The sequence below is a fragment of the Choloepus didactylus genome, chromosome 16, assembly GCF_015220235.1.
Source record: "Choloepus didactylus isolate mChoDid1 chromosome 16, mChoDid1.pri, whole genome shotgun sequence".
NCBI classification, from domain to species: domain Eukaryota; kingdom Metazoa; phylum Chordata; class Mammalia; order Pilosa; family Megalonychidae; genus Choloepus; species Choloepus didactylus.
This window is the reverse complement of record NC_051322.1, coordinates 25486585-25509057: the sequence shown is the minus strand read 5'-3', so window position 1 is coordinate 25509057 and position 22473 is coordinate 25486585. Positions and strand designations below refer to the sequence as shown.

General features: G+C 35.9%; 1 protein-coding gene across 4 annotated transcripts in view; it reads left to right on the top strand.

Annotated features, from left to right (window-relative positions):
- The window catches only part of RAB27B (RAB27B, member RAS oncogene family), a 54716-nt gene that overhangs the window by 5072 nt on the left and 27171 nt on the right, over positions 1-22473 (top strand). The window contains exon 1 of one of the 4 annotated variants that reach the window (XM_037806242.1): positions 16173-16323. The exons of 2 other annotated variants lie outside the window; for them this stretch is intronic. In XM_037806242.1, the coding sequence (XP_037662170.1) occupies positions 16216-16323 (108 nt within the window). In that variant the 5' untranslated portion in view covers positions 16173-16215. Of the gene's footprint in view, positions 1-16172; positions 16324-22473 lie in introns of those variants that run through there. One more of the 4 variants, XM_037806244.1, reaches the window with a different exon arrangement.

Here is a 22473-nt window from a genome sequence, read left to right as displayed (position 1 = left end):
ATGTGTATATGTAGATACATATGCAAATATATGGGGGGAGGGAGAGGAAATATATAGACTCTATAAAAAAGAGAAATATTTCATTTTAAAAAGTGTAGGAAAAACACAAGACTTTATTTTTGTCTTCTTTTTGGAGCACATAAATTTATTTTGATTCTAGTGAAATTGGTGTCAACCCAGTCTGGAGTTTTTTTGTTGTTCAGCAAAATGAAACTCTGACCTGGGAGATTCACTAGAACAAGAATAATTAGAAGAGATCAAAATTGGTTTGAATTATATTTGTCCATTCTAACATAAGCAAGATCCTCAGAGCCTGAGAAGTTCATTAAAAGAATAACTCAGTTGTTTTGGTCTGTTTTTCAAAGTATGTTATTTTCATAAACAAAATATTCTATTGATAAATATTTCTAAATATGTGGGAATATTAAAGATATGGAATGAAATTAGATTTTTGAAGAATGGGAAAAATGTAGGCGTATCTTCGTGCTAAAAAGAAAAAAAAAAAAAACCATAGAAATATTTTCCAGTGTCAAGAGTTACCACATACTGACTTGGGTATCTCCTTGGTCGTACTTAGGCCCCTAATTTTCTGAAGTTTTCCCCAAATGCTTGGGGATGCAGGAACAATACAACCCATTTGCTAAATTCTTAATTCCTTGAAGGAACTGAAGATAGATAACCACAACTAACTCTATGGAAACTGTCATTCTGAGTCCTTCCCACCCGGGTTGTATCCTAGATCTTAATCTTTCTAAGATTGGCAATACCTATTTTCAAACTCTGCCTTTTAGTGTTTTGAGATAAAATGCCTCCATCGAATATAATACCAAAAACAATACTGCAAGACGTATCTTAGAAAAAATCACTTTAATGAAATATTCTTATGCTCATAACTGAAGGTTACAACTTAATGATGTTAGATAAAAAGGGTAAATAGGCCAACATATGTGAGAAGCCTATTCTTTCATCTTCAGTTGGAAATGGTATGCTGGTTGATAAAGACTGCATAATAGCAATAAAATGAAATGAGCAACTTTCCATTTGCTTTTCTCTCAGGCCTTCATTAGGCCATCATCAGGCCATCATCAGGTACTAGTTATTTTGAAATTTGCCAATATGATATCTCAAAATGTCCTGTATAAGATTTCAGTGTTTCACTTAGCTACTAGAAAAAGTAAGCAAGCAAAGTTGGATGTTTTCTTCATTAGCACTGCTTCTGGATCCCTCTTTAATTTAGGAACCCCTCTCCTAGGAGTTTACATAGTTGGCAAAAGGATGAGAATTCATTCTGTTTGAAGTCACAATGCAGAGTATTCCTAGATAAAGGTGAGGGTGAGATGAAAAATTGAGGAAACCTTTGTCTCCGAATGGGAAAGTTAAGCCAACCTGCAGTTTTGGTCTCCTCTGCAGACTTGGGGAAGGCCTGGCATGTATCTATTTCTTGTGCATGCTGTGAGGAATTTAAAGAACTGTATGTTTTGGTTTTCTCTGTGAAATAACTTAATAACTGAGTTACCATGAAGATAAATTCCTCTTGCATCATCATAGTCTCTTTTTTGGTTCCCAGCAGTTTTTATAATCAAGTGTGTTTTTCATGGTTCTGACTTCTTGAAGTTTTCACTCTTTCAAAGTACATCTTGACTTTTAGATTAGACTCATGTATGAGGTCCAAGGAACCAGAAATCCATTTCCTGTCCTTAAGTTCCTGGAAGGCATTAGATTTTGTATGATTTTAGTGAAATATAGCCATAAAATGTGGGTCAGTTAGTCTAGAGCAGTAGTGTTGATTCTCAGAATCAACGTAGTAGACATTTGAACTGTGTGCCTGTGTCAGAGAATTCCTTCAAAAGAAAAAGGAACAACTTAATAAACTATATATTTAAAGAAAGGTGTTCTGTTTGCAGCATACTTTTTTATAACCAGTATAAACCTTTTTATTTGTCTTACTTTTTGGGAATCATATTTTCAAAAGTGTGTGGAAATTGGACATGCTGCTTAAAGAACTAGTTCAAAACAGCTTTCTAGTTGATCTTTTCTACAATAAACATATTCTTGTACATGGATCACTTGACCCAAAAGATGAAAAGAACAAATCCAAGAATTGTTGACATTCCTTAGGGAGAAAAAATTCTGCCTATTGCAGGAGAGCAAATACTTTAGGGAAAATGTCAAGTTACATTAAAGTTAACAACATTATTTATTACCATAAAAGATCTGCTCACCATGTTAAACCTGATCCTGGCAATATAATTTCTGGTACTATTTTTGTCTATCTGAATTTTTGTATTAAAAACAAGTTCATTAATAGCTATTATGTGTTAGCATCATGCTTGGCCCTGTGGTTGTAGAGATGATAAGAACATATTTCCTGCTCTTGAAGAACTTAGAATCTGGCCAGGTAGAGAGAGATAACATAAGGAGATAATATTAGTGTCATCTGGTAAGATTTAAATTAGTGGTTTGAATGCAGTATTGTGGTAGCAAAGGGGAAAATAAATTTAAGGGGGTTAAAACTACAGCGAGAACAGTTAGTAGTGGGAAATTGAAAGGGCCTGGAATTAGTTCAGAGATTGAAAGGTTGGAGAGAAGAAGTTGGGTTAGAGAAATAGCTAGCAAGAATGAGTTATTGACTAGTATGGGGGGAAGGGTAAACTTTTATAAAGTCTGTATTGCTGGCTTGAATGATGGAATAGGTGAATGAATAGTGGTCCCATTAATTAAAATCAGGCAGAGAGAGGATGAAGCAAGGTGGGGAAGGAAGAAGAGGAGTTCACTTTTGGGCATGTTCAGAAGGAAAATGACTTGGGGAATCTGAACCTCCCAGGACAGGTCAGTGCGCTTATAGAAACGGATAAATTCTGGCATGTAGATGATGGCCAAAATCAGTGAGACTAAATGCCATCTTCCGGAGACCTTGGAAAGAGGGAGGATTAGTAGCCATAACATAGGACTAATGGCCTCCTTTCTTTTCTTAAGCACTGATCTGTTTTGGCTATTAATGATACATAGGTTCTGGGAAGGACTTGGGAAAAATGTAAGGTTATACACCTAATTATAGATATGTATCATTATTGTTATTGTTATTGTTGTTAAATTAGGGGAAATTCTTTATATGACCTTCTGGCTGCCTCCCATTCTCCACCACAAGTATTTCTGATTAGTAAACAATTAGCGTGTGAGCATACTACATGTCTACTTATCCAGTTGAGAGGTTCTTCATGTGCCTTCTGAATTCTAGGTGTGCAAAGCTTTCTCTGTTGTGAAACATCATTTGAGATATCTAGTTCTGAACAAATATTTTTCTCATAAAAGCTCCTTATAGTATGTCAATAGCATAGTTATTCATGTGATTATTATAGAGAAGAAAAATCCTAAAATATATTTAAATGACTCATCTGTGAGTTAGACACATAATCCGTGTCTACAAAAATCCTAGTCAAGATTTCTAATTGGAACCATGTTGTCTTTAATCCTCTTGGTTTTTTCATTCAAGCATTTGGTTACTTCCATTATTCAAGAACTATTATCCAACTGTGAATCTTCTCAATTATCCCCCTCTGGAAATTCATCAATATTTCATATTCCGTTGGGAAAGATCAGTGTGTTTTTTCTTGTTTGGGTTTTGACTCTAGATAAACTGACAGTTTGGGCACAAATCTCCTGTTTTGCAGAGTACTGGGACTTATGTGAGGGTGTAATATTTATCATGCAGAAAAAGGGACTTGGGTGTTGAGGTGAAAAGCTGCATTGATATTAAACCCTTAAATAAAGACTGACAATAAGTGCCATCATTCTCAGCTTTGAAATATTATCCCCAAAAGCATGTATTCACTGAATACACCAATTTTCGCATCTAGGTCATTGAGTAAAAATAATCGGAAGTTTGAAAACTTGTTTTAAACCAAACAACTTTGTGAACTCTACTTTTTTTTTTTTTTTATTCCTTCCTGTTTGGAATACTTTTTTACATATAACTTGTGAAGCTTTAGAACATTCATAGAGTGTATATGTCAAAGCATGACAAATATAAAAGAGGATTAAAGTAAACCAACATTTCTCCCACTCTAGCCAGTCTTTCTGAGTCTAGTTTCCTTAAACACAATTTCCAGAGTTGGCCTAAAGAACCATTTAAAGATAAAACTGAATTGGTTGATCTAGCCAACAATTCAGGTTGTCTCCAACCCAGAAGATCCCAAGGAAAAGAATATATAAAGGCATAAGTAAAGTTTTAATCATTATATGATATATTATCTATCACCTACAGATACTGAGAGTATATTTCAAATGCCAACACTAATCAAGGAAAGTCTAAGGAGTAGATTGGATATTGAACAGTAATTTATTTTTTCAGCAGCAAATATCGTTTTATCGCTATGACTTTAAAATTAACAACTTTAATTCAATCTGAAATGAACTGATATTAGAATCAAAGAGGAGAGAGGATATTTGTATGATATCCATTCCAGTGATGAGTTTCCAGAACTATATACTGTAGCAATAGTGACTATGTGTAAATACAAAATATTAAGAATATTTACTTTGGTCATGAAACTTAAAAAACAAGAGACAGTTTCTTGGCAGATTTTTCAGAGAAACAATGTATCTTAAGGTTCTCTTACTTAATTGGAAATAATGAAGATTTTAATAAGGCTAAACGTTCCCCAAGGCCCCTAACCTCCCATGTGGGCAAATAATTTAATTAGAAGCTTATTTAATCATAGAGGTAAGATTGTCCACTTCAGTCTTTTTTCTCTTTGACATTCATTGAGGGTGGAGCAAAGAAATTTTTTGAAAGGCAGATCTTTGATAAATTTGACTTTTCTCAGAACTTCCTCTAAGAACCCACTTTTCTTCTCCCATACTTGGTACCATTGTGTTGCTCCCAGGTTAGAAAGCTGAGGATTTGTCGACCAGTCTTTGTAGTGAATTAATTTCCACTAAAGTAGCAATGGCTGAAAAGAGCTTAATGAATTATATACTCTTCCCAGTAAGCATATTTGCTTTTTGAACATGTAACAAAAACCCGAAGGCATGTCTAATGTTAGAAGTTCCAGGCTTCAGAATAGAGTTGTAGGGAAACAATTTGGGGAAAAGAGAACTTTAGTCCCAATCAAAACAGTAATTCTTGTCCTGTCTGTGGGGTAAATATTTTACGAGTGTGAACGCAGATACAGCTGATGAGCTAGTAGACGCTGTGGTAAGTCTGTAGACTAAAGCAGTAGGAACCGATCAACCAGCCTGAGCAGTTTTTCCACCAGGAAATGGTGGCATTTTTCTATGCCAACCTCAGCCAACTGCTAGTATAAGAGGCAAGCTTGTAAATAACTGAAACGTCCCCAAACACTTCTACAATTGCAAACAAAATGGCCAACCTCATAGATACCTGAGAATAAAGGATCTCTCAGTTGATTATAAATCAGTAATTTAGAGTAATCCCTAACACCATTTTGCCCTGAGTTGTTACCTTCAGAAATAGACCCCAACATACTATTCAGTCCAGTTTCCAGCCTGCCAGCCTAGAGAAACAGACTTATTACATAAAATAAAATGCTTCCAGAATGAGGATTGGGACAGTTCACAGCAAACACAAAGAAATAATAGCTTGACTTTCCTTAGAGACACATACATCCTGCCTTATCGAACATAGTAAGCAAAATGGAGTCCAGTATTCACCACACTAACATGTTTGGAAGTGTTGTCAAGTAACAAGTTAGGTCAAGTGTTTAATGGCTTTTTTTTGCAGACTATGCAAGAAACAGCCCTATGTAAAATGAATTAGTTCATTATGGAAAATTCAGTCCTGGATTTTTTTTTTTATCTGTACTTGGCTTTCTCCAAACAATAATTAATTTCAAGTCAGTGAAATTTAGAAAACTGAAGTAAAGTACTTGGCCACTTGTTTGTAAGGAAGGATATTAAACAGTTTCTTATTTATTCCATCATAAGGAAAGCCTAGCTCAGATAACTACCACAATTCTTAGAAAGATTTTATGAGTTTTTCTTTGCGTTCTTAGTGAGACACTTGATTAAATGCACCAAAATTGTTTCTGGCCTCTTTTTAAGAACATGAGGTTTTTTTAACTGTTTTTCAGATAAAGATCTCTATAAGGCTTTATCTGTGGAAAGAAATTTGGATAGATATTTTCAACTGAGTTTTACGTATAACCTGGTTTATCAAGACATTCGCAAGTCCATTAGAGCTTAGATGATACCAAGAAAGACAAAGAAAATAACCATTGGTAACATATCAATAGGATAGTTAGAAATCCTTTTCTCCTGTGGGTCAAAACAGAAATGAAAACATGGACTACAATACATTTTAAGCTGCCCATTGCCGTTAAGGTCTCCTCTATCTACTATCAAGAGCAATATGCCTATATAAAAATATTCTTAATTGGAGAACTGCTACAACTAACTCTTTCAACTTATATTTGCTAGTTTCAGGCCGAAATATTTGTTGATTTCTTGTATTTTCATTGTTATTGTTTAATGAACAGAAATTGTAAACCTCTATAAAGTCAGTCACTATCATTCAAATTCACTTCTATCATTGTCATTGGGTATTGTGTCAGTAGGTAACATAACTTGACTCGAGTTTGTGGTAAAGCTTTCTCTGATGATTGAGGCTCAGAAAGGCACTAAAATAAATTTGTGCCCTGCACAGTTGATACTGTTGCAGTTTGGTGGTAACAGCATTCTATAATTCTTGACTTTCTTTAAAACTCAGTCTTTTGTTTCAGCAGTTGTGAACTGCCCTATATTAAGACAATGCTTCTGACTCACTGTAAGAACTCACCCTTGTAGTTGTTTTTAAAATGGTGTCAGGGAGGGATTCACAGTCATCTTCCTGTTTCTTCCCTGATTCCCCAACGGTGACTCTAAAGCATCTAACATCTAGCATGGCACCTGCTGACCAATCCGAATAAGTAGGAAAATTTAAGCCCCACTGGTATGTATTTGCTACAAATCAGCTGGGCCAGGGGATCGATGTCAAACTAGTGTAAAATAAACCAGAGCAAACTGGCTTATTTGGAAATCAGACATGTTCTAACCTTCAGCTCCATCTAGCTAACACACTTGATTCTAACACTTTAAAGTATCATATACTACACAGTGAACCCTATTGTAAATGATGGACTAAAGTTAATAGAATTATAAAAATGTTCCTTCGTGAATTGTAACAAATGTACCACACATACAAGGTGTTAATAATAGAATGGTATATAGGAACTCCATAAGTTATGCATGAGTTTTCTGTAAATCTAAAAATTCTCTAATAAGAAATCATATACTAATCTGAGAATTATTTTTGTTCTTTTGAAATATGAAATAAATGTTAAAGATGAAGTGTTCTTTGAAATATTTCTTCAAATTCTATACATTGGCCAAAATGGAGCTATACATAGCCTTCCTTTTCAAGATAATCTAGATTAAAATATTTAATTTTTTAAAAATATGGAATATTGGAGCAACCACCCATCACATGCTGAAATTTGTGTTGATTACTCATCCAAAAGGGCCTAGGAGTACAGTTCAAATGAAAGTGAGAAAGAATAAGAGCCAAGCAGAATTAGAAAAAAGTCATCCCACCATCCTGAGATGGCTGTGGTGAGGGACGAAAGAGTGTCTATAATAATGTTAATTTCAAGGTAACATTCATTCTTTATATCACTTTCTCCCATAAAAGGATTTGAAATAATTTAGGATTAGGAATACAAATGCAGTCAGGTGCCTAAAGGAAGATTAAAATAACAAGTAAGAATTGAGCAATACAGTACAGAAGTGGAGGGAAGGGGAAGCAGCTGAACCAGAGAAACTTTGCTGGTTATTACATGTGAACAAAATACTGAACCCCGAGCTCCCTGGCAGCAGAGGCAAAAAAGGGTAATGAGTACCATAACTTTCTTACCAAACTAAGGTCAGTGTACCAATTTTTGGAAGAGACACTTTTCTATTATTATATCCTAAGAGTTCTTGTGGTATAGCCCTTCATTGCATATCCAGTAGCTTTGACCACAGTTCAAATGAAGGACAGGAAAAATCAGAGCCACAGAATTAGAAGAAAAGTCATTCCACTACTTAATTGCGCAAAGCACACAATGGACAATATTTTTAATGCAATTTTATAAATGATGCAGCCATGGACTTTATATGATTGTTTTTCTGTTGACAATAACAAAGGCCAAGGCACTAATGCCTGTTTGTCTATGGAGGCATTTCTACAGAGATCTAAAGTACTGTATGGGTTCTGACATGAAATGCAGCATTATCACTCATGAATGTTATGCTAACAGTTGCATTCCAAAGCGCTTCAGATGAAATTGTTTTAATGGTGGAAATACCCAGTTACCTGGCAAGTGGAAGGGGGAGATACGTTTGTGCAGGCTGTATCTCTAAAATCACTATAATAAGATAATATCTATATTTTCCTATGAATTAGAGCGTCAACAAGGGGCAGCCCAGAAAAATGAGGAAAGTTATGGCTTCTAACCCATAACAGGCTACTCCAATTAGCAATGAGATGTTAATTAGAAATATGCTAATTATGAGGCTCGGTATACCTGAACTGCCCCCTCCAAGTCCTTGTGTCTTTTAACTATTCATGCCTGTTTTTAATTCTTCATTAATTCTATCACACATGATATGAATTTTCTGATATGATTTGGAGGAAGGTGCAAAGTTGGGGCTCACATAGTGAGTTAGGAAACATTAAGGAAAAAAAAAAGAAAAAGATTCAGCGAAAGTTTATAAACTCTTTTAAACCTCCCTACACATATTTCATGGATTGATTATTGATGCCCAAATTCTTGAGCTTAATTTGTCCAGATTTTTCCAAATGTCATTATTAACTCAAGTCTTGTCAGAAATCAGAAAAATAAGTATGGGTGGCTCTTTCATAACTCTGTATTATCAGCAATTTTTCTTATAGAGATTTTTATATTGTCTTGTCCTTCATATCATTCAAATATTAATTGGGAAAAACTCATGAGATTTATTAATAAATAAATGTATATATGTTTCTCCAGACTCTAGATAAAGAGCTGTTTAAACAAGAACAGGCTGCTCACAGGCAGGGCAAAATGAGGCTTGGGAAAACTGAGGGAAAAAAAGATTTTTAAAAATCTCGTAATTTATAAAATATACATACAGTTTAGTTTCCCTATTTTTTAAATTAAGAAGAGTAAACAAAACAATTTGATTCAATTAGATATAACAAATACAATTAAATGGAAATGCAATCTGATTTTACAGAAATAATATGGGCTTTATGCAGATTAACTGCATCCACTGCCCTACCCTTATACGTAATGCATTCTGGAAAATGTCTACTGATTCAAACATACGAAAATATTTAAAAAAAATAGTTTTAATCTTATGGGGGAAGGGGGCAGAGTGGCAGAGGGATGTCTGTTCCCAGGGAGTTAAAAGTAATATAAAATCCTCGGTTACTCATTGCTTTTTAGACACACTCTTGGATGATGTATATCTAGCATTTTATATGTGTTCTTCAATTTTGTTCTTTCAAGGTGATCACTTTTATAAGAAATGAAGAAGAAGATAAATAGAATATTCCTATAATGGCCCAAATACTGCTATCCAAAATGGTGACACTGACAATGGAGCCACTGCCTGCCAACAGCATCTCTGGGGCAGAGTTTTAAATGTCCATTGCTGAGCTGTTTCTAAAAAAAGCCAAATCTGGACTCATAATACTGGTGGCTCAGGCGTGTTGATGTATGATGGGAGAAAGTCAGTACAGAGTTTGAACATGGTGAGGTCAAGGCGTGCCATAAGCTTCCGGCACCCCACTTCGGTTGCACGAGGCTGGAGAGGGCTGCGACAGGCTAGTTGCCTAACGGCCATCCTGTCTGTCAGAAATCCCAAACACCCTTCAGGAAGTCTGTGGCCCTCTTCTCAGTGGGATGATAGCTTTTGATCTCACTTCACAAACCCACTCTGCAGTATAAAGCAGGTAGATCACTTGGGAATGTATAGAATAGAGTTTGGAGAAATCTTTTAAAATCCTTCTTTCACAAAAGAAAACTAAATAGCCCTCTAACATATTCTTGTCTCTGATAAGCTATGAAAATAGTACTGGTTTGATAAGTTCTGTGAGATTCCGCCTCTACCTGGCAAATATTTACTCATACTTTTGAAACAGTAAATTAGCTAAAGGTAGGCTTGAGTTAGAGACTTAATATAATAGTTAAATTCTTTGTAATTTAGCAAAAGTGCTCTGTTTACATGCAAACCATTAAGACCCCAACTCTGAAAGTTAATTGGAAAACTCCTGGATTATCTATTGTGTGCTCTGTCCCAAAACAAATGAATCAGGGTCAGTGATATAACAAAAATATTTTGCTTTCTAAAAAAATAATTTATCAGAGGTTTTGTCTAAAAAAGCAGATTCTCAATTTCATTCTAAATGTGATTACATTTGTATCAATACCGTTTATAAATAACTTTCCTGGAACATGAACACTGTATAAAGTGCAGTATACCTATGTATTTACTGAGAAACAAACCAAAACTTACAGATCTATCATGTCTTATAGCTTGGTGAATGATATTAGTATTTGAAAGTGTTTACTCATTGTTCTTCCTTCTTGTCTTCATTTTCATGCCTAAAGATAAATTTTCTGACCATAGGAATGCATACTCTGGAAAACAATATTGTGTTGTGTTTAAAAGCAACAAGTTGAGGATTTTTATGGAGCTGAATTAAATCCCCAGCCCTGCCAATCACTAGCTGTGTGGCCTTGGATAAGTCACTCAACCTTTCTGAGTTTCAGTTTCTTCATTTGTAAAACCTACAAGGGTTATCAAGAGGATTGAAGTAACTAATATATGTGAAGTGCTTAGCACAAGAGCAATTCAACAAGTGGTTGTTAGTATTAATTCTAATTATAATCTGGCAATTCAACTAGTGATTGTTAATAGTAATTCTACTTATAGTCTAAGTTCACTGAAAAATCAGAGTAAAATAGAATAAAGTATTTGAGCAATTTCCTATCACTTCTGTTTTCTAATTACATGACATGCGTTAGTTTTGTCTCCCTCTCTCGATTCTTAGTTCTTTTTAGAAATTATTTATTTTTAAATTTTACAATTTTATTTATCTCTTAAATATGTAATACATTAGTGTGGTTTAAAATTCAAAAGGCACAGAAAGAATATAGTGAAAAATGTTCTTCCCTTCCTTGCCTCCTGCCCCAGTTCCCTTCCCCATAAGCAAACCTTCAAAATGTATTGTTATGTTTAAATAAACAAGTATATATATATTTTTCTGCCCTCCTTTTGTGCACAAAAGTTAGCAGACTCTTTACAGCTGCCAGATAATATACAGGATGTCCAGTTAAATGTGCAATATTGGGACATATGTAAATACTGAAACAAATTTTTGTTGTTCTATCTGAGATTTTAATCTAACTGGAAGTCTTGTATTTTTATTTGCTAAATCTGGTAATTTTAAATTACTCGTCTCACTAGTTGGCACCTTGTTTACTTTTTGTTTTTGACCTTTTTTTACATTAGAATCACCTGGGATTCTTTTTAAACGCCCCATGTCCAAGCCAAACTCCAGACCATTTCATGAGAATCTCCAGGAGTGGTACTTGGACAATGGTGTTTTTTTTCAGTGTTCATCTTCTATTGAGCTACAATTTACACACACACACAAAATGCACCCATTTAAAGTGTACTGATTGGGGAGTTCTGACAAATGTATACTCCCATTTTTACCTAACAATATAACACTCAAGATCAGTTCTTAAGGCTAAAGCTCTTTAGAGCAGAAACTCTATTTTATGTTGCTTCTCTTCTTCATAAGACTTGGGCGCTCCTAAGGGTTTTAGGTAAGCACAGGTTGACCAATGACAGATTTCTTTATTGTAGTCATTCTCTGTTTAGGATGAGGCACAAAATGAGAAATATCACTGATGTTGATTGTCTGTTGCAAGTAAATGATGCAGACAGTGCTTTATAGCGAGAGATCATTTCCACCTACCTGGTGTCTCGTCTTTGCCTGTGTGTTTTTATACTCTGCCTCCTGATGCCAGGTGTTTCATATATTCTGCATGACATAATCCTTGCAACAACCCTATGCCCCTGCCCCCATTTACAGCAGGAATCTGAGACCCAGGTTGAATAAATTAGTAATTAGAGGAGGAGCTGGGATTTCAAATCACATGTCTGACCCCCAGCATCTTGCTAAGGTCATATCTCACCCTGGCCTAATTTTAAGACTCCACATTTCCTAGGATTATGTAGAAACTCCTACTTTTAATTAAAAAAAAAAAATTCAGAACAGCTGTTTCTATTTCTCAGCAGCTATCTTAGAGAGAGCCAGCAGAGAGAAACAACAGGTAAAATTCCTTTGGGCTCAAATTTCTTTGCTCTCTATTCAAGCCTTTACCAGGTGGTTCTGGATTTTGTGTTTGTTGGTTCACCTGTCCTGGATCACCTGAGCAGTAAGGGCTTATGAAAAAAAAAAGAGTTGTGGTTTAGGGTAAAAGTAAGTAGTGTCTTTTGCTAATGAACCTTATCTTTCCACTCAAATTACGTGTATATCATATCCATGTCTTGATGTGTGACTAAAATGAAAACTCACAAGGGGTGGATAACTTGTTCCTGGACATGCCAAATATTTACTTTCTCTTCCTTTATCTATGTGTTTTATGAAGTGCATAATGTAGAGACAGACAGCAAAACCATTCTAGGTTCTACAACGGAGAACATGATGTATCTGTTTCAAAGTTATTTCCTGGTAAGGATATTGTCCCACAAATTTAAGGAGTAGATTCAGGAAGGAGAGAAGAAACTGAATTCTTTTCCTATCTTAATTGCTAATGTTCATCTGTCTTTATATTTCCAGCACTTGCATGTAGTTGGTTTTCAGTAAATATTTGTTGAACTGTCTTGGCATTCTCTTTCAAAACACAATATTCTGTGTCCTGGGTAGTTTGGCAATGCAGGGATATAAGTGGGTACTCTATTTGCATACACAGTTATCATACAGGAATCTGAGACAGTAAAGCTGCAATGAGATCTTAAATTCTTTTAATTTTGACATTTAGTTCACATAGAAGATCTTTTGAAGGTCAACTAAACTTGAAATTGTAACTTCTAACAAAAAGTAAACAGGAAAGAATGCTTTAAAGTCTGGTGAATTTCAAGGAGAGCTTGATGCCTAACAGTCTGTGGCAAGTGTGGACTTGCTAAAAAATGAAAAAAATAAAAAAATAAAAGCAATAAAGAAATATATCTGTGAAATTACAATTTGACTGTTTCCAGTAGTTTGGAATTGGATCTTGGCCCAGAATCTGAAGGGTAATGCTGTGGCAGCAACAAAGACTTTTTTCTGGTATAGTTTGTCCTAAGAGCTATGAAAAAAGGAGAAAATTGGAAACCAGGATAACTTCTTAATGTTTCTCTTATCTCTACCCATCAGTGTGAAGTTCCTTGATTCTGTCTTTTTGAGAAGTATCTTAAACTTGCCTGTGTTTTCACACATGTTCAGTGGGTTCTCTTCATGTGGCCTGTAAGTAAACCTCCATTGGATTGAAAGACTAGCCTTATAAGTTCAGAATGATGAGTTGCTCTTTGTAAAGATTTTCAAAAAATCCCCTTTGTCCACCCCAGACTCTTCATTATCTTCCTTCTGGCATTTTCACTTTACTTCATCTTCTTTCTTCATTCCACTTTCATTTGCATAACTTTATAGCTTTATGCCTGCAACTTCCTTTACATCTGGAATCTAGTAATATATCTTTATAAATTCTAGTTGAGCTGTTTGATATAACCTGTTTCCTTCCCCACCACTTTATTGTATCCCCTTTCAGTATATATAGCTTTAGACTTACTGTGTTAGCAAAAGTACAGATTATTATAGATGAAATTAAATGCCACTGGTAAAGGGCAGAGTGGTTTTCCCAAGTTAATGATTTACAATAGGTTTTAGAATCTGAGGAGCTTAACAATTGTGGGCTGAGACCAGTTGCTGTACAGATATTTAGAATTTGTTATGACATCTTTAAGGCCAGCTATGAATAAAATTGTGAGGGAGGGGAGATGGGATTTTCTTTGGAACTCCCCCCCACACCCTTTTTTTTAGTGTCCCTCCATTGGCCCATTGACCTTATTCAAGTAAGTTTTTCCTCTCCTTTCCCATTCAGGAATTTCCGTATGTCCTTTTTTAATCCTTTTTTTTTTTCATTATCCATTCAACAACGTATGTTGTGCCTTTCTTTATCAGGTACTCCACTTATCAGAACTTGCCTTGGAAGACTCTTGGTGACTGAGAAAGGTAACAGGTTAAATGAATTAACCTAATCAACACTGAGTGGACTAGTTAATATATTACCTTTTGTTGACTTCTTGCTCTAATCCAGTTAACATTACTTTTTTCCACTAGACCCTTGAGGAATAGGTATTTTCATGAGGATTTCATGAGAGTTTGGGGCACTGTGGCTGGACAAACGCTGGAAGCCAGGAAGATATTTCAATACACCTCAAAAAGCTGTCTACAGAGACCACTTTGAGAGAGCAACTATGGGGGAAAAAATGTGGGAAAACACAAGAGGTTTCTATTAGTTTGCTTTTGTATCACACGGGGGAGATTAACCATAACCCTGTTTTTAGAAATATGTGGAGGTAAAAAAAAAAATAAAGCAGGTAGATTAAGTTCAAAATTTCCTCATCTGCCACAAGATCCCTATTCTAGAGGTTTTGAAAATTGACATGACTTAAATTTGCCCACTGGCAGACCTTCTCCTGGAGTCCAGTCCCTTACAGGGCAATTAATTTATCAACTGTGGAAGAATCAAGTTCAAAGTAAAAACAATGGCTTTGTCTTCCAGTTTGCATATAATCTGATTTATTTTCATCTTATTGTGAAAATTTTTTCTTGAAACACCAGCAATGTTATACCTTTAAAACATGTTTCTTGCTTTTATTCGGAGTTCAGATGGTTTGTATTATGTATCCTCAAAAGGTGATATCCAGGATAATGTTTTGCTCTTTTAACAGCTTTGCATATGCAATGGTAGAAGTAAGAGTTTGAGCCAATGGTTTTCTTCCATGAAATTCCCTTTTCAGTAATCTTATCCTGGAGCACTTAAATAACAGTCTTCTAGCACCTCTTCCAAATCGTCCATCACATATTTTGATTGGACATGCTTCTGAAAGCTCAAGATGCAATGGTAGGCAATAAATTCTTTACTCTCTTAAAAAAAAAAAACATTTTAGATTAAATATGAAACCATTGAATTAAAGGGGTTGGAAATTGTAACTCACCCATCAGCATCCTTTAATTCAGTAGTTTCACATTTAACTTGTGATTTTTAGATTGGTTTCTTCTTTGGATTCAGCATGTAAAGTAACTTTGTTGGTAAAGGTACTTTTTCTTATATAAGGTATTCATTTTACAGGCAACCTGATTTCTCCCAGCCCAGCCGAGTCATTATTGCAGTACCACATTATATTAGATTTGACAGAGCATATGTGAGTGTATTCTGCAAGCACATTTTCAGCACTTATTTTGAGCTAGTCCTGAAAGTGAACAAGGCATTCAAGGGTTTTGTGTTCCTGGAGATTGCTTTCTAGAGGGGAAAGAGAGTGACCAAAACCAAGACAGATGTCAGCAAGGGAGAAGGGTGATACGAAGGATTAAAATAGGGCGATGTCATAGAAAGTAAATGGGAACCCGCTTTAGATCTGGTGGTCCCAGAAGGCAGAGAACTGAATGAAGATAAGGGGACAGCTTGTGCGAATGGAGGAGAGATTACAGGCAGAGAGAACAGCTAAGACAAAGGCCCTGAGGCAGGATGAAACTTGGCTCCTTCAAATACTAGAAGAACAGTGAATTAGTAGAGAACTCGTCAGAGCCCCATTTCATGGCACATTGTAAGCCAGAGGAAGGAATCTGGGTTCTATTTGGAGTTTGATGGAATGCTGTTGGAAAATATTAAGTGGAAGAATGTCATGGTCTAACTTACAATTTAAAAAGATAACTGCTAGTCATGTGGAGAGTGGATAGGGAGAGGGCAAAACTGGAGGCCTGAGGATATTAGGAGGCTCTTTGTCGGGATGACCATACAATTTGTCCAAATTAGGAGCCTTCTGATAATGAAAGGAGGGCTATTAACAGAAGAGCAGGCATCTGCTGGGCCTGGGCTTAGCTACCAGGGTGTGGCTGCTTTGGCTGTGACCATTGTCATGGTAGGAGGAGAGCAGTGGAAGCTGCAGGTGCCATCAGTCCATTCAATTCCCACAGGAAACCTCATGTGTCCAGTGCATAGTGGGTGCCTGAAAAATGATTGCTGGGTAAGTGAGCAATTGAGTCAGTGAGTGAATCTGGCAGAAATTAGTATCCTTGCTTTATAAATGGAACTCTGCTACCAGCTTATTCTTACCTAAAGCCTCATTATTTGCTTTTCAGTGTTCTTAGGCTATCTCGCATGTATTTCCATTATCTTCCTTCATTTCCTCTTCTCACCTGGGTTTAGTGGGCTCCATATAGATGACCCATAAATGTGTTTGCTGTATTCCTTTTTTGTCAAAGGCAGGAATCAGGGGCTATGGATAGTGTAGAGTCTCCAGGCAGCTTTTTGATCTTTCCTTTGAAGCATCCTGTGCCCCACACAGTGTCCAACCTCATGAGGCACCCACCCATCCACTTAACAAGGTGGGGGGTACTCGGCTCCCTAACATTCCCCACACTCCTTTTACAAAGAACTCTCCTTTGTCCTCTTCTGCCCATCCAGGAAATAGTACCACTTTATTCCCAGGTAAAGAGACTGGGAGTCATTTCCATAGTCCCCCACCCCACTTTTTATAGCTAGAGTAGCTTTTGCATGTGGGATAAGGAATCATGATTGAACACCAAATTCTCAATCAAAAAATATCTCACTCTCCTAATTTGAATTATGGACATAGAAAAATTCCAAATTTGCATATTTAATAAAATTTGGGTTGTAAATTGTATATATTTTTGTCTTATTCCATAAATATTCAAAGCAGATGTATCTTCAGACAATATCAGGTTAAACAGAAGATTGGTTTTGGGGAATGCATACTGTGACCTAATATCTTCATATGCTTGATGTGCCTGTGTGTGTGTTTGTATACGTATGAGCTCACTATAACCCTGCTGATCTTTACAATTAATACCTAATATAACTTGGTCAATGTTGTTGTGCTGGGGAAAAAATATTCCAGCATGCATCCTTATACTTATTTGCATATTTTATCCTATTTATTTATATTGCTTAAGGAAATGTAACACTATCTACCATGAGATATGGTATTTCATTTGCTGACATTAGTGATTATTCATCAAGTACATCTCACCTCTAGTTGGAGTTATAAAACAAGTTTCTGTTTTAGATCATAGGGAAAGTCAGCTCTTTCAGATGATGTTGGAAGATTTTAAGGTACAGATTATCATAGTCCCACCCAGACTTTGCTTAAGTAGGGGAAAGGCAGTCAACTTAACATTAGCCTTTGTTTCTAACTGTATAAATATGGACTAGATGATTAACTTTTGATTGACATTATCAAAGAAGTACAGTACCAACTTTATTCTAAAATATAAACCCTCTAAAATATGCATGCTTTGGTACATTCAACTTAATATATTCAGCAAACATATAATAGAGCAAATGTGAAACTTCTCTATTTTGTTATTTGTAATTAGAATTTATACTCTGAAATTTAATATTGCAAACATTTAGTTGTTTTCATAATTCTGTCTCTTTTTTTAACAATAATGTCTACCGAGATGGGCTCAGGTTTCAATAGGAAAACCTTCAGTTTAACTATGAGGAACACCTCATGTGCAGTTAAGGTTAATGGGACCTTATGAAATAAGATGTTGAAAGAAAGAAATTGCAATTTTTCTATTAAGAAATTGATGGAAATGATATAGGAAGAGCATTCTTTGATGTTGGGGAAATTGATTCCCAAGAATTTCATTGAGACTCATGGGTCTCAGTAAACTGGAAAGTGCACAGCAAATGTATTATTTGTGACAGACAGTTTATTGGGGTTCTCCCCCAACTAAAATGTTAACATTTACCTTTGAGTATTTTGAGCTAAGATAGTAAGTTATTATATTTGTCTGTTTGTCTAAAGATATCAAAAGCTAAAATGTTGATCATTAATGAAAAATGTGGTCACATTCCCTTGGTCTGGAGTGGATTTCAGGAGTGGTTTGCAGAGATGAAATGTAACAGCCCAGGCTGTGTTCTTTCAGCATGCCACAAACTTCCTTCTCCTTTTAGACCAACTCTGGAGAGTACAGGCAGAGCTAATTTCATACGAACTGTCATAACAAATCTTAGTTTATAAAAATTCCAACTTTTGGCGTTTATTTCTTGGCTGACGTCATGATTCTTTTTCAGTGAGAACTGTCACTCTGGATATGAGCAGTTGGAAGAATATGTTTTGATGTGAAATTCCCTTTCTCGATTTAAGAAAAAAAAATGGACGCAAACATAATTCTGAATTCTGAGTAGCATCCTTTTTTTAAGTGTAATTTCAAAAAATCCACTCACGCTTTCGAATATTTCATGACTTTTCTCAACCAAAAAAGTTATGAGCCTGAAAGTATTCACCGCTTCTAAAGTTAACAAACATTGTAGAGGGAGGGAAACTTTCTCTCCTCCATTGTTGGAACATCAGCAGGCTCTGGATGAGGCACCAGTAAGCTGCCTTCAGCTCTGTTCTGATTCAACTTTAAAATGCACCGAACAGCAGGGGAAGGTGGGGGGCAGAGCTGTAAATGTCTTTGTGCTAATGATGACTTTTCTCAGCAGTAACAGTTGGGGGGAAAGTTGACAAAGAAAAAATTATGAATATTTTATATTGGAAAATGTTAGGTGAGTTGCAGACATGGTCAATTGATTAGGTTACCACCGAGAACTAAACAATAGGCTCATTAAAACTGTAATTAGTCATTGTTGACATATTGTATTTTTAATCAGAACTCCAGCAGTGGATGAAGTGGCTGAAACAATCCAGTGTTTTGTTGAGTAAAGGCAAAGACAGCTTTTTAAAATTTACCATGCCTTTTCCTTAGGATTTCCATACCATCTTTGTTAAGAGAAATTTGCTGACTTCATTTTAGGCTGTAAAATAATGTATGTTGATTAATTATTTTGTATTTTTATTATAATTGCATCATTGGTCAAAATATTTTTATGGCTCTCATATCTTGGCAAGTCAAAAGTGGAGAGGATTTCGTGGAGGGGAATTCCTGGTGACTGAATGCATCAAGCCAGTTGTTTGCATAATTAAACTGCATAGAAAGACACTAGGAATCAAGGGTTAGTGGTTGCATCCTTGGTAAATAGCTAAACCCAGGACTATGGATTTCAAAGCCCAGCTCTTACCATTACACCATGGTCCATGCCTGACCCTACAGATCCAACTTCATCAGCCAAGACTCCCTAGAACCCTTCTTCTGTTTCCCTCTAAACTGAATCTTCTGTTGCCAGTGACACTTGGTGAATATTCTGCCTGTTGGACCTGTGCTCTCCTCACCCCAGTCCCCCTGCCTTCTTTTTCCCCATCAAACCCTAGTTCTCATCTCACCTCCTCCATGAAGACCTCCTGATTATTTTATGAGTTTCTGTCTCCTCTGAACACTTGTCAGACTCAGAGACCTAGATTTTCTGGATTTCACCTCACTTCAAATAACTTACAAATGAGGGACTTGACATTTGTTTATTTTCCCCCCAATGACATAAGGGTTAAGAACCAAGTAGAGTGGCCTTATTTTCTATTCAGCCTCCTATCATACATATTACAGAAATTAAATTCCAATTCAGAAATGTTGATGAATATAAACATCTACATAATGGAGAACGAGCCATTGTGAGACAAATAAGCACTTTCTTTGGACTAATTCCATTCTCCAGATACAATCTGTCTTTTCCAGCATTTATTAAACTCATGAAATGTTTCTTGTTAAATATCAGCTAAAACAATGACTGGCCAACATTCTTTTCTAAAGAGGTCTTGGACTTCATCTTTCATATTCTTGGGATAACATGGCTCTGTGGATTATCTAGAATAATTTATAAAATTTTAATGATATGGTAGTCATCTTATTTTCATAGATGCTTGCTTATGAACCCATACATGTTATCTAATTTGGCTCCCTCGCATCTCATGGAGGCAAAGTTTGTGGGCAGATATTTTGGTTATTTTGCCCTTTCTCAGATAATGAGGCAAAGCAGTGGAATACTGCCATGACTTCCTCAAAAAAATAGCCAGTTAGAAAATGAACCCAATATGCAAGATTACTAGGCTGATGTCTGAAAACATAGTAAAATAAGTTACAAAATAAGCATCTCTTTAACTTAAAATCATATCTTTATATGGAGACATTGTTCATGAATAGAAGTTTCAATTTACATATACAAATTTAATATCCTTTTATATATCCTATAATTCTATAAGCCCTTTACCCTCTGCACACATGCCCTTGTCCTCCTAACAAGAAGGGAACAGAGAAAAGAATGGGTTGACTGCCTTCACGGAGGAGAGCATGTCCTCATCATGACAAGGGAAAGCAGTTGTCCTGCGACTGGTGCTGTGCAGCCCATTGAACCAGGTGCTGTGGTGGGAAAGGAACATCTCAGGAAATGATGTGCCTGCATGAGGAGGGTCTATTCTTCCAGATGCTCGTATTAGAAGTCATTGGCAGTGAGGGGTTTCTGGACTAGGATGTTGGACGGTGTTTCTCAACCTTGGCTGCACTTGGAATCATCTTGGGAGCATTAAAAAAAAAAAACAAAAACGTAATGCTTTTGTGTTGCCAATAGGATGCAGAATGTCTTGGTTTGGAGTGTGGTCTGGGAATCAGGGAGTTTTAAAATCAGCCAAGTTTGAGAGCCCCTCAGTTAGGAAACCGCATTTTCTGGTCCTGGTGACGGATTGCAGGCAAGGCTTTGTTCTATTTGTGTCTATTTCCTAATCTGTTCAATGGGGATTATTTCTGCTTTATTATATCACAAGGTTGTTTTGAATTTTGGAAGAAATATACGCGAAAGATTCTTTCAATTTAAGATTTTACAGAAGGTCAAGGATTTTACATTTCTTTTTCTTCCACCTCAACTGAAGTACTGGCTAAAAGGATCTAGGAAAGCATAAAAAAAATTATGACTCCCTTAGAAAAAAAGAGATCATGCAGCCCACTGTTGGAGGCAGATAGTAAAGCTCTTCAGCTAAAACTCTAAATCTTTCCAAAAATTCTCAAAGCTTAGTTTATTTAACCCAAACATTTATGTAACATCTCCAGTGCATGTACTATATGGGTTTTGAGTGAGCAAAATTATAATGTTCTGGGGCTACTCCTAATTTTTCAAGGAAACAAGAATTTGAATATATGAGGGAACAAAATTATATGTAGCCAGGAAAGAGTGTTAAAGGCTTTGTAATAGCAGTTTTCAGCAGAAGAAGGGGTCATTTAGCTGTATGTTAAGATTTGTTGATGGCAAGCAGTAAGAGGAACTTGCTCTCAATGTAATCAAATGTAATATGATCAAATTAGATATGCTGGTTTTCTTTCTCTATCAGTGGATTGTTCTATACTGGAATGGGTTGTGGAAAGAGATTACAGAGTCTCCACCTTCAGGAATAGTTCCCTGTAGACATGCTTCAAGTTTGGTAGGTGACAATGATTTCCTAACTGGCTGTTCTTTGTCATACCTTAAGGAAACTTTTAAACTCCAAGTTCTGGGACCTGCCCGCAAAGATTCTTATTCGCCCTCTGGGTAGAGGCTCTGGAGTTTATGTCTTTAAACTCCCCAGGAGATGTTGACATCAGCCAGATCTGGGACCCAACAGATTGTATGTGCACACAAGTTCTTTTCCAGTATTGTTATTTGACAGTGCCCTGATACCCAACTTGCCCTGGTTTTCTCAATGAGTTTCAAATACACAGTTGTGATTTGTAAGCCCATTTTCACAGTAAATTGACTATCAAGACCCTATCAAATAACAAAGTTTTTTATAAAAAGGAAATTATTTCATTTGTGAGAATTAGGCCCACAGTATATTCTAGAGGCGTTTTCCATTAGGTTTGAAGAGGGTATTATTGTTTTGACTATACGTGGTACTATCTAATAAGTAGGTGACTTCATTGTAAACAAGTATTAATAAACACCAAGCTAATGGAGCTAGGTTAAAAATTATTTGTAAAATGAAATATAATATTCTTACCTTATTGGGTTGTTGGGTTTTTATAAGAATATGATTGAGATATAAGATATAATTCATATACCTTTAAATCTACCCTTTTAAAGTGTACAATTCAGAAGTCTTTAATATATTCACAAAGTTTGCAAATATCCTTACCAATTCCAGAACATTTTCATCACCCTCCCAAAAAAACAAACAAAAATAAAAAAACAAAAAAAGGAAACAAAAAACCCTGTACTCAGCAGTAACTCCCCATTCTTCCTCCTT